The sequence below is a fragment of the Lissotriton vulgaris genome, chromosome 1_1, assembly GCF_964263255.1.
Source record: "Lissotriton vulgaris chromosome 1_1, aLisVul1.2, whole genome shotgun sequence".
In the NCBI taxonomy this organism is placed as follows: Eukaryota; Metazoa; Chordata; class Amphibia; order Caudata; family Salamandridae; genus Lissotriton; species Lissotriton vulgaris.
In genome coordinates, this window is record NC_141685.1 from 595,680,787 (window position 1) to 595,694,213 (window position 13,427).

General features: G+C 45.6%; 1 protein-coding gene across 1 annotated transcript in view; it reads left to right on the plus strand.

The window, feature by feature from the left end:
• Positions 1–13,427, plus strand: part of DNAI3 (dynein axonemal intermediate chain 3) — a 1,122,635-nt gene that overhangs the window by 975,980 nt on the left and 133,228 nt on the right. The window contains exon 21 of the mRNA XM_086954055.1: positions 8,443–8,534. Coding sequence (XP_086810181.1) covers positions 8,443–8,534 — 92 coding nt within the window. The remainder of the gene's footprint in view (positions 1–8,442; positions 8,535–13,427) is intronic.

Sequence of the window (13,427 nt, forward strand, 5' to 3'; positions counted from 1 at the left end):
ATCACACATTACAGAAGTACACATATTACATAATGTTTCATATAAAATTCATTTCATGGATAAAAAAGAGTTAATAAAAAATGTGCAAGATGCCGCTCAAAATGGGCTTGACGAGGATTTTTAAAGGTTCTTTCTGTGTTTCATGATGCATTTTAAGAAACTACTAACAAAATAACAGACGTTTTCCGTTTCCAGCATTTGCAGTCTTAAGAGAGCGGGTCTGCATTGTCTCAACTCCCAAGTTCTTAATATCGGTAGTAGCCAGGTCTTTCTGTGGGCTTGATGGAATTTACAAAGCAGAATCACATGCAGGTTGGACTGTGTTGATGAGCCATCACATGGACAAGGGGGGAGTGTGGCATTCCAACAGTTTTGTGACGGAAAGGTGACCATTCTAAAAAAAGGTGTTTAGCCTGAATCTTGTAATTAACATTCTTTCGTAAGTTGATGTTTGAAGTGCCAGGTACGGGTGAATGTCATAGGCTATTTGAATCATGTTTGCATGTATAACTGCCGTTTTTGAAGAGTTGGATGCAAGTCTTAAGGATTCCAGATGTCTTAATGCTTTCTGTTTGAGGTCTTTTTTCGAGATGTCTGTTATGGATACCGGATCCAGGTAATAGTTCTCAAAGCCTAGATCATTAAAAAAGTTTCTAACATATAGGAGCCACTTTATTTTTGAGGAATTGTCCAAGTTCATTGAATCTGCAAGGATGGATTGTGTCAATGCATTTTTGTCTGACTTCCAGATGCGGCGCCACAACATCAACGGTTCTATTTTAATTAGGTCCTCTATGTAAGGTATGCCTAGTTCTAAGTGCATTGCGTAGGTTGAGGTACCTTTGGGGGTGACTAATAGGAATCTTAAAAAGGCGTTTTCTGCCTTCTGAATGGGGCTGGTGTCAGTGTAGCCCCAGACTCCCGCACCATATGTTGCAATTGCCTGGCATTTGGCGTTGTAGATCTTTAGTAGCTCCACTGGTGGCCTTTTGCCTAGTCTCTGGGAGAAAGTTGTTAGAGCGGCAATTGACCTCTTGAACAAATGTGCCCTTGTGCTCACTGCTGGTTTCCAGCTAAGTTGGTCGTCTATCATGACCCCCAAATAGGGATATTGAGGGGTGGCTTCAAGGTTTTGGTTATTGAGCTGTATGGGGTTTGTTCTTTTCTGACCTCTACCAGCTGTCATTATGAACGTTTTTTTCACGTTCACCATTTGGTCTAAATTGCCCATGAAGGTCGTGTACCTACTCACTGCTTTCTGGAGTTCGCGAGGTGTTCGTGCGAGGATAACAGCGTCATCCGCATAGAGCAGGGCTGGAATCAGGCGGCGGTTTATGCGTGGGAGGTCCTGAGCCCCCCCCAACATCTCCCCCTCCAAACCGTTGGTATAGAGTGAGAAGAGGAAGGGGGCCAGGACGCAACCCTGCCTGACTCCACGCCCTACGCCAAACGGCGACGTCAGCTCTCCATTTACACCAAAGCGCACTCTGGCCGTTGCCCCAGTATAGAGCTCTCTTAAGAAGTCCAAGAGGGGTAGGTCTACTCCCAGTTGGGCTAGGACCTTCCACAGCTTTGCGTGCGAGACGCAGTCAAAAGCTGCGGATAGGTCGACAAAGACCATATAGATCTTAGTTGGAATGGCCTGGGTGTATTTGCCCATTATTAGGGTGAGGTTAAGGACCTGCTCTAGTGTGCCAAAGCCCTCTCGGAAGCCGAATTGGATGTCAGAGATTATGCCTTGATCCTCACTCCACTTCTGAAGACGCTCTAGAATCACTCTCCCCACTACTTTCCCAAGCGAATCCAGCAGTGAGATTGGCCGGTAGCATTTTGCATCTTGGCGGTCCCCCTTTTTAAAAATGGGGACCATTATTGATTTGGTCCAAGAGGTTAGAATTCCCTCATTTGCGGCCGCTGTACAGACTCTAGTTAGAATGGGGGCCCAGAGATCTAGGTTGCTTTTAAAGAAGTCCACTGGGACCCCGTCGGGACCTGGTGCCTTGCCTGGTTTACTGTTCTGCAATGCCTCCAAGAGATCTGGGATATCAAAAGGAACCAGAATAGGGTACTGGGCCTTTGGGGGTAGTGGGTCTGTTGGTGAGGTATTTTTGAAGATCTCTGCGAAATGAGAAACCCATGTGTTTTCGTCGATGGCGACTTCTATTTTTGGGGTGCCAGTTTCTGTGAGATAAGGAGTTCTAACTGTGCGCCAAAAAAGCTCGCTGTTTTTTGAGACTGCGCCTTTATGAAGGTCGTCCCATAGTTTTTGCTTAAGTTGGGCAGTTCTCAGCTTTCTTTCCCCTATATATTGACGCCTTAAAAGTTGAATCTGGGCTACATCGCGTGGTTTGTTATGGAGTGCAGATTTCAATTTTGTTAATGCAACTGTGCAATTATGATTAAACCATTTTAGTTTTGTGGGACGGTTTGGTTTGGGTTTTGAGGTAAGAAGGTCCTTTATAGAATTTAAGATTAGTTTGAAGTTTATCAGGACTTCCTTATGACTTGATGCAAGGTCCAGGCATTTTACGATATTTGGGTAGGTCCGAGTTATTAATTTTTTCGTTATATCTGAGGGATTAATTTTTGCCCATTTGATTGTGAATCCGTTATGTTTACCGACCTGAATTTTGTTCTGTGTGAGGGTGGTCGCTATCTCCAGTTTGTGGGAGTAGCTGGATGGCATAGATATCTTAATTGTTAAGGCTGAGTGATCACTAAGGGGATTAGCAATGACTCCGAAATCCTTAACTTTATTTATCAGACTTGGAGAAAGGAGTATAAAGTCTACTGTGGTTTGATGGCCTCTGCCCACGTAGGTCGGAGTAAATTTATTTGGGTCTGCTTCAGGATGGTAAGCAATGTGCAGATCCAAGTCCGAAAGGACGGTGTTGATGGTGTTTCCCAGTTTGTTATGTGCGAAGTGCGATAATGGTGCGTCAAATTCATCCACTATCCCACAACACAGTGGGTTGGTCGCTGTACAGGGATGGAGATTAAAATCTCCTCCCCAGATTATATGGGTTGCCTCTTTGCCAGGTCTACAATGGTGAACTTGTTTTAATTTATCATATAGGCTTGTGAGGAGAGTTATGAAGTTTTCTTCCGGTAAGTTATTATATAGATTGGTCAAGATGATTATTTCTTTATTCTCCAGGGTTAGTGAGAGGATTTGATGGTTAGCGTCCTGGGAGAGTGTAACCACTTTGTTAAGTGATAGGGTATTTGCAATATAAATTATTAACCCGCCTTTCGGTCTGCCCATTAGGCTGGTTAGTGCTGGAACGAAGTGGGTTTTATAACCTTGTAGATGTAATTCTTCTAGTGACCATGTCTCTTGGAGACAAATTATTTGATATGGATTTAGGAACTTCTGTGCAGATCCGTCCACGATTTTATTTCGCAGGCCTGCGATGTTCCAATAAAGTACTGTGATTGGAGAAAGGTCATCGTTTAATTCTTCTGTTAGAGTTATGGATTCCGTGTTTCTGGGATCTAAGGGGGTAATCAAGGACTGTGGTGAGGGGAATACATGGAGCTCATTGGGGGGGATTCCTGTTAGTGGTCAGTCGACCATTTCTAGGCCACTGTACCTATTGTATAACGGGATGTTATGCCATGGGTCCCACCGGGATTGATCTCTGAATGGGGGCCATTGCATGTGAGGTCTTCTGTCTTCCCATCGTCCACCCTGGTGGCGTTGTCTTACTGTGTGCCAGGAAAAATCTGGCTCGTAGATGTTAGGGGGACCATGGTATCTAGAGTTTGGTAGGTCGTCCTGCCTAGGGAATGGAACGGACCAGGGTGGCTCCTGCTCCTGGATAAAGCCGTCCACTTGCCTAAAAGGTTAGAAGAAGGAGAGTGACTTGATCTTAATACCTCCATTTGAGGCAATATCTTCCCATGCGCAGACATAGTCCGCTATGCGTGGGTCCTCGAAAGTAATCGTTATACAATCCCCGGGAATGGTTTTTCTGGTGGTGCTACCCACCCATGGTACTCTGGCTACGGATCTAATTCTTCCGCGCCAGGTGGATGGAATCGGGCGGTTGGTCTGGAGCCAATGCTGGGCCTTATTTTTTAAGGACCAAACCGGTTCCGAAGTGAGATCTGTTAATTCAGGGACACCAGCCATAACCACCACGTACGGTGAGGCCTCAGGAGGGAAATCTGCTGGGAGTCTTGTGGGGCCAGGATTCTTTGCGGTATTTCTCTTGGGCCTATCCGAAGGGGTTTTTGGTGGTGGGACCGGGGGGGCTGATGTTTTTGTTGTTGATTCATTTACGTTTTTGCCAGGGGTTTTATTGGCAGAGCTGCTAGAAGCAACCGGCATGGGGGCTGTTGTAGGTGCCGCGCCTGGGGAAGTTAGTGTAATTATCTGTTGCGAGTTATTAGTGGTACTCAGAACAGCGGCGGTTTTTGGTGTTTTCGTCGCGTTTGAAGTATTATTGTTAGCGGGCACATTAGGTGTTGTTATCCGGAGAGTCTTTTGTTGTAGGTTAGGCAAAGATGGATTAGCGTTAGCAGTGTTAGTAATGGTTGATTTTTTAGTATTGGTACCTCCTGCTTTTTGTGGGCATGGTAGGAGAGTTGAGTGTTGGATTTTTAGGAGTTTTGAGATTTGTGACTCTAAAGTTAATAATCGCTGTTCTAGGGGTTGTAATGCTTGTTTAACTATGCTGGCTATGTTGGTGAGTGTTAGTTCCTGAGCCTCCATAACACTCAAGTCCACTTGGGCTTGTGTGAGAGAGGGAGGATCAAGGACTTTCGGGATAGATGTTTCCTTCTCTGATTGGTGAACTGACGCTAGGATCTCTATTTGGACCAACCTGTCATCTCGATTTTGTGGGATACTAGGTGGCTCCGCCAGGTTATTTGGTGTGATGGAGTTTGTGGGCGCCCTTTTCTTGCTAATGGCTCCCTCCCTCCTACCCCTTTCTATTCTTTTATCTGTGGAGGAAATTTGTGGAGATGTTATCGGGAGTAGATCCGGTGTTTTTTCAAGATCAAAGCTGAGCTGTGAGTCCGCAAGCTGGGATACTGATAGGTCTACTGTGTTTGGCAAGCTGCGTCTCTCTCGTATTGGTGCTACCTCAGCATTTGAAGCTCCCACAGCTGGGGATCTGGCTTCCGCCAAGATACCCAATGAGGATCTTTTGGCGAATGCCAGATCTAAGGAGACCCTTTCTTCCATCATTGAAATACTTTGATCTATGAAGGTATTAGCCTTCGTGAGGAAGTCGTCCATAGGGCCAAGCAATTTACCCACTGAACAAGGGGCTTTGGTTTTAGGTTTGGATCCTCTAGTGAGAACCATTATTGTTCTTGTTTGGCTGTGAATCGGAGGGGGTTAGTAGAGTAAAAAATATCAGACAGGTGGCCCAGTCCAGTCTCTACCAGCCTCTAACGGCCTCAAACGGCCCGCTCTTCGCCCCGGGCTGCGCCCCGGGCTGCGACCCGCGCGCGACCCGCGGCGCGTTGAAGGCTGGCTGCTTATAGGAGGAATTAAAAGGGCGTGGCCGCCGGGGGAAGAGGCGCCGGCTGCAAGGAGCGGTGGTTTCTGGGCCTCGCAGTCCCCCGGTAGGCTTTTCCAGGACACAGCCTATCACTTGGTGCACTAAACCTGGGCGGGTCGCGCTGAGAGCGGGTTGACTTACCGCCGATTGCAGTAACGCTCCCACCAGCCGTCCTCTGCCACAGGGAATGCGCAGCGTTGCGTGGACAAAGGGCGAATCCTCAGATGAGAAAAATGAACAGGTCAGTGAGCGGCACCCGCGCAGCGGGTGTCGCGAAAAGTTATATGGACACAGGCCAGTTAGATGGGCGTGGCCGCCGGGGGAAGAGGCGCCGGCTGCAAGGAGCGGTGGTTTCTGGGCCTCACAGTCCCCCGGTAGGCTTTTCCAGGACACAGCCTATCACTTGGTGCACTACAACCTGGGCGGGTCGCGCTGAGAGCGGGTTGACTTACCGCCGATTGCAGTAACGCTCCCACCAGCCGTCCTCTGCCACAGGGAATGCGCAGCGTTGCGTGGACAAAGGGCGAATCCTCAGATGAGAAAAATGAACAGGTCAGTGAGCGGCACCCGCGCAGCGGGTGTCGCGAAAAGTTATATGGACACAGGCCAGTTAGATGGGCGTGGCCGCCGGGGGAAGAGGCGCCGGCTGCAAGGAGCGGTGGTTTCTGGGCCTCACAGTCCCCCGGTAGGCTTTTCCAGGACACAGCCTATCACTTGGTGCACTACAACCTGGGCGGGTCGCGCTGAGAGCGGGTTGACTTACCGCCGATTGCAGTAACGCTCCCACCAGCCGTCCTCTGCCACAGGGAATGCGCAGCGTTGCGTGGACAAAGGGCGAATCCTCAGATGAGAAAAATGAACAGGTCAGTGAGCGGCACCCGCGCAGCGGGTGTCGCGAAAAGTTATATGGACACAGGCCAGTTAGATGGGCGTGGCCGCCGGGGGAAGAGGCGCCGGCTGCAAGGAGCGGTGGTTTCTGGGCCTCGCAGTCCCCCGGTAGGCTTTTCCAGGACACAGCCTATCACTTGGTGCACTACAACCTGGGCGGGTCGCGCTGAGAGCGGGTTGACTTACCGCCGATTGCAGTAACGCTCCCACCAGCCGACCTCTGCCACAGGGAATGCGCAGCGTTGCGTGGACAAAGGGCGAATCCTCAGATGAGAAAAATGAACAGGTCAGTGAGCGGCACCCGCGCAGCGGGTGTCGTGAAAAGTTATATGGACACAGGCCAGTTAGATGGGCGTGGCCGCCGGGGGAAGAGGCGCCGGCTGCAAGGAGCGGTGGTTTCTGGGCCTCGCAGTCCCCCGGTAGGCTTTTCCAGGACACAGCCTATCACTTGGTGCACTACAACCTGGGCGGGTCGCGCTGAGAGCGGGTTGACTTACCGCCGATTGCAGTAACGCTCCCACCAGCCGACCTCTGCCACAGGGAATGCGCAGCGTTGCGTGGACAAAGGGCGAATCCTCAGATGAGAAAAATGAACAGGTCAGTGAGCGGCACCCGCGCAGCGGGTGTCGCGAAAAGTTATATGGACACAGGCCAGTTAGATGGGCGTGGCCGCCGGGGGAAGAGGCGCCGGCTGCAAGGAGCGGTGGTTTCTGGGCCTCGCAGTCCCCCGGTAGGCTTTTCCAGGACACAGCCTATCACTTGGTGCACTACAACCTGGGCGGGTCGCGCTGAGAGCGGGTTGACTTACCGCCGATTGCAGTAACGCTCCCACCAGCCGACCTCTGCCACAGGGAATGCGCAGCGTTGCGTGGACAAAGGGCGAATCCTCAGATGAGAAAAATGAACAGGTCAGTGAGCGGCACCAAAACTGTAGTAAATTGTTCCAGCTTATACTGGTTAAAGTCCAGCACCACCCATGAACAACCACTGAAACTGCAATACCCTCTCATAGAAAATAATGGAGGTGGGAACGTAAAATAAAACCCCCTAGAAAAGAATGTTGAACAATGTTATATCAAATTATTTAAAACAATTACATATATAAATAAATATCATGTAACATTAAAAACTAACAATAAAACAAAAGTATTATTTAATTATAAAATATTTAACACAATTTTTTGAATTTATTAAAAAAATATTGTAAAATATTTTAATGTTAAATATTAATGTAAATTAGTTTTAAATCTTTATTTTAAAAGTGGAACAAAATAAAACAATGCTGCAGCACTACTAGCTTAATATTCCCACCTAAAGTTAAAAAAATATTTTGCATTAATAATTTTTAAAAGTGGTATCTAGAATTAATATTGTATAATTTTTATTAATTTGTGTTAGATTATTTTTTCAATTCAAATAGTTGTTCAAATATTATGTAATTAACAAATAAATATGTATTCGTTTTTAATATTTTCATAAACATTAAGTTATATTTATTTAGTTTTGAATAATTGAATTTTTATTTTATCTTTTTTTTAGGTGAGGTTTTATTTTACAACAAACATATCACAATTGTTTTCCTTGGGAGGGTGTCGCTCTATCAGTGGATGGCCATGTGTGGTGGGGGACTTACTACTGTGTCACCCCCTCCCCCCATTTTTAGATAAGAGACAAGAAGACTAATGCCACATATGTCACCTTTGCTTCATTTGGTCCATTGCCTGAATGCTTGGAAGAAGACTAGTCTACTATGACAGGACGGGAAATTCACTTTTATGGTCGCTGCACTGGAAAGAAATTGCAATTGGCAGCCATTTTGTGTATCCCAATAACATTTGCATTGCAAAGACCAGATAATTCAGAATGAGTTTCACCTTTCTGTGGTTGCAGGAGTATCATAAAATCTTTAACGTTGCCATAGACGCCTTTGTGAAGATTTTAATTATAGTTGGCTTTGTCTTTGCGTTTCCTGGTAAATATTGTCAACGCAGTTGAAAGCCCTTTTCCATTAATTTTTTTTCCATTAATTATGTTACAGCTAAACAGCACTTTCTGGCTTTATCAGATGACACTGGAACATTGCATGTTTTGGAGATTCCATGGACTTTACGCAATCCTTCCCACAATGAGGTTCGTAAAACTATACAAAATAATCAATGTATTTGAAGGATATTTTTATAACTGTTTGCAAACTTTTTCAAGTTGTTCTTTTTAGGTTGCCTTTGATGTCAATAATTGGTTAAGCAATGATGATTAAAGTTTGCAGGAATAGGATTTTGGTTTTATTAGATGAATGCTTGGAGTGATCCAAATGTTGGGATTTCTGCCTTCACAATATTCGTGCTCACTAATTTGTCCTATGATCCAGGTGCGTCCTTCTACTTTTTGGGAGACTCTGTGCATCATGTATGATGATTGATCAGTGCATCATTTGCAAAAATACATGTACGGAGGATCTTTTTTCAGTGGCTTTTGTGGAAAAAGTGTCTTACTAAATTGAAAATACTCCAAGCTGTTTGCTGATGCTTGGCTTAGTTTTATCTAGTTGTTTGGTAACTCATGATGTAAGATTCTGGTTGGATGCAAGTTTATTCTCCACTGCCTACCCTACTGCATATGCCATCTCCTTGTATTCGTTTTATCATACACCTTTCAATGTTTTCCTATGTAATTCTATCCTAAAAAAGTGATTTACAAAGAATGACTCAAAAAATTGTCAAACCAGTTGTTATAACCTATTTCTGTAAAGTCCAACTTAGACCTCGGAGGGTGGCTCTACCACTGATTTCCGGGTCAGAACTTATGATACATTTACATACAATAAATCTAAATGTACCTCATTTACGTAATCAGTCTATATCTGGCTTCTCCAAAGAGTAGCTCGTGAGCTACTGGTAGCTATCCGGTTACCTAGAAGGAGCTCTCCTGTGTCCGGTCCAACCTACGAAATTGGAAGTCTTTGCCCGACTGAATCATTTTATTATACCAACACTGAATATTGTATATTCTAAACCAAAATGTGTGTATTCTCAGAACTAATAAGCTGATGATAGAATTTCCAAAATATTTTTAAAGCTGATATTTGAGTAATAAATGATGTGGCTTTGGCAAGGTTTATTACTAATAGTATTACCTTGGTGCCATGGGTATTGAAGCCATGGCTGTTATGTATTTACCACATAAAGGCATACAACACAATTGATATTAGTAGATGAAAATTTGGCATGGATCTGGCCCTAGCCGATCTATGTTGGACACCCCTCTCTATTCGATAATAAAACTGTGGCAACATTCAACTACAAAGATTTTAGACATTGTTTATTGTTAATACTTACTAAAAGTAACACAAATAATTTTCAATAAAATACTGAACGACAAACTGGGACTCTAGAGGTCACTGATTCAATGCAGAGAATTACTTAGACGGTTGAATCAAAGGTTCACGAATGAACTGATTAACAGAGCGAGCTGTTTCAAAAAAGCAGTGCTTAATTTGAGACGGTGGTTGTGTATCAGCAATCATTTTTGGGGACCTGCACTTATTTTTCCTCATCAAATAATGACGGAGAGCACGAGAGTGACAAACACACAAACGAAAAAGATAGATAAATAGAAAGACGGGAAAAAATGCAACAAAGGGAGAAAGCAGGGTTGACAAAAGTGAGATAAATGTGCAGGCAGAGTCTTCTAGTGGATTAAAGAGGCCTACGTTGATTTCAAGACCACGCAGCCTTGGTATTCGGCATGCAGGCATTTAACAGCACCGTCTGCTGCCTTTTGAGCAATGGGCAGCTGCATTTATTCTTTTACAAATTAAATACTGTAAAAAAACAATGAACGGACTACACACAGCCTCAAACAGCTGCCATAGACCCGCCATATGAAACCAGCACTCGACAGTCTCCAGTAGGCTGTGATATTTAGAATCCATGCTGATGTTGCTCTATTTAGGGTCTGAATAGGAGTCAGACGGAGTGGAATTTCGTGTGGAATGCCACTCCTGATCAGAAATGGCACAGTGCTTTGCACTTGGTTTTACTGAGTTCAGCAACACGGGCCTGATTTTACTGGTGGCTAAAACACGCAAAATCACTTCAGAGGCTTGGGCTGCTGCAGCAGCCAACAGTCGTCCTCCAGACCCGCCTACCTATTTAGGTCTCGGCTAGCATAGGATGCGCACATGCGCAGGTTCGCTTGCAAGATGTAGTGACTCTGAGTAGCGAGGTTAAGCCCTGCCCCTCTTCTCCCTTGGCTCGCCTCCTAAACAGCGGCCAGCCATTGGAGAAGAGGTCTCAGTGACGTCATTCTTTCGATCTAAGCACTGTCCTTTTCGGATTTTGGGGGCATGTTTTTGAGTTTTGTTGTACTAGTGACGTTCTCAGTCAAAAACACGCCCCCCAGTCTGAAAAGGACCGGGCTTAGATAGAAAGAAGACCATTTGTCTCTAGGCCCCGTCCTTTTCAGACTGGGGGGGCGTGTTTTTGACTGTTGTTTACAGCCTAGAAAGAATGTCAAAAACATGCCCCCCAATCCGAACAGGACAGGGCTTACAGACAAATGGCGAGCGATTGTATACCTTCTCATCGGTCTACACTGCGTTGAGTCTCCCTAAAATGGCGGCTTGGGATAGGCTATGGACGGCCTGAGAGCCCACAGTCCTCTTTCTATTTCCATGTCTGTGCTCGGTCCGTCCTCTGTTGGCTGCAGAGTCACACACGGCTGCCGCAGGACGTTTCTTCTCCGTCACCAGTGCCTTGCTGTGACCCTCGCCTGGCGGTGCTCTGAAGGCTGGGCTTCGGCTGCGGGCCATGCCATGTCGGGGATCTCGGTTGAGCAGCAGTGGCACCAGACAATATCAGCAGAGCTGGAATGATTGGCCTCCCAGGTCAGTTGCGCTCTTTGCTTGTTGTGCGGGCCCTAGACTGGCTCTCCGGACCGAGGATGGGTGATGGAAAATGTTGTTTGCTTCCTGGACATGTTGAGAACGGCACGTGCACTCCCGCTCAATTCTCGGTTAGGCTCGCTATGGCGTGGGCCCTTTCTCCTGTATCATGGTCTCCCGGGCTTCCTTATGAGGTCTATGTTGGGTGGGTGAGTGTCGTGGTTTGGCAGTTGCCAGTCACTCATGGCGCATGTATACAGTTTCCTTATTAGTGACCACATACACCGTTTCAATTCTCCATTTTACCTGGTTCTGTGATGGATGGAGCAGGGTGGGTGTGAGACTACACAAGTGCGTTTCCCTAAATTGCTTATACCTTCGCTTCAGTGTTCGCGACCCACGCAGAGCATCAGTTTTTGGTTTCCCACACCTTCTAGCTTCCGTAATACTGTTCTTCCTCTAGGCCCTTGAAGGCAGTCTGACCTGGTATTCTGCACTGTAGCGTGATGTGAGGAGGCTAGATCCCACTTGCAGTCATCTTTCGGGTGTGTGATCCTCGAGGTAGTGACTGGACCACTCTGTGGCATGTCACATACCTGCTCACTCTAGAAACTTGTGCATCCTAACTCGGCTAACTGCACCAGCCATAAATTCACCACCACACCCCCACAGCACTCCAACCAGCCCATTGGCACCAAGTGAGATGGGCATTTGGTGTATATGCAGAACTCCTCACACTCACTCCTGGCATGTTCTTACTCACACAGTTCACCAATAACAGTACTCTGGAAATGTTTTAACAGTACAATAAACAGATCGGAACATTGAACAATTATACTCCCCTAAACGTGTTATGAGTAAAGCAGCTTTATTGTGTGTTTGCAAGCATGTTTTTAACATCTCACCGAAGATGATGGACAGGCAATGTTTTTTTCCCTTCTCGTACATTCTAAAATATCAAAAGCCAGTCCCTGTGTAGCGAGCCATTTGTATTACTTTTGGTTTCTGAGTGCACGTACGGTGGATGGCAAGGATAGATCACGGTGTTAGCTCTGACCCCTGTCAAGTTATATTATCTTTATTGGTATTGTTCTCATGATATTTCTCTTCATTAACAGTTTACTTAAAGACATAACTCATAAATGTGGAGCTAAAAGTCCTTGGTCAATTAAGCAATACAAGCCCCCCTGCATTTAAGCTCCTTTATCTAAAAAAAAAAAGAATCTGCATTTGGAAAATGCCTTACGATGGAAAAACCATTAGAATAGGATATAGTCTGTTTTATGATATTAATTGCACTTGGAGAATGGAAAGTCGAATTACTAAAGACTGTTCCTTTTATTGCTGCAGGAGGAGTGTTCTAGAAGAAGAAAGAATGGAACTCAGAGACTGCAGTTCTATTCCCCAACATTTTGTGTAAGGCTAATGATAGCAATCATAGCTCATTCAGCAGGATATTAGCTGTGGAAAAAGTGATGGAACAGCTTATATATAAACTAGAACTCAAATATATTGAAGCTAGGTCTAGAGGAGCCGCAGGATTATTATTTACAAGGGAAAAAGAAGCAAGTTTAACATGGTTGAGTAAGTTCGCAGGGGCACAGCACGATCCTGGCAGAAGAATGGATGTGAACTCTTTAGACTCAAGCAACGCTTTAGGTACCAAAACGAGCAAAATACTTGCAAACCTAATTTAAAGATAGGTGCATGGTTGATAAACTGTGTTACTGAGGGGCTAAATGGGTGCTGGTAAGTTAATGTAATCATTAGGAAATTGGGATATGTGTGGAATTAATAAGGTTGGTGCTTAGGAAGATTTATAGTAGTTCATTGATGAATTAACTTCTGGATGGTCTAGAAGCTGAAAAGTGCCCATTTTCAGAGTGGAACATTTGTAATTGGTTTGAAAGGATATTTTGAGTAGATACTACATAATTTGGGGGGGGGACTGGTCAGTACCCTGACAGGTTGCAGCTGTCACACCCCCTCACCCTCACACACACTCACCCTCACACACACTCACACCCTCACCCTCACACCCCCTCACCTCTGTGTGTGGCTCTGTGTGTGTGTGGCTCTGTGTGTGTGTGGGGCTCTGTGTGTGTGTGTGTGTGGCTCTGTGTGTGTGACTCTGTGTGTGT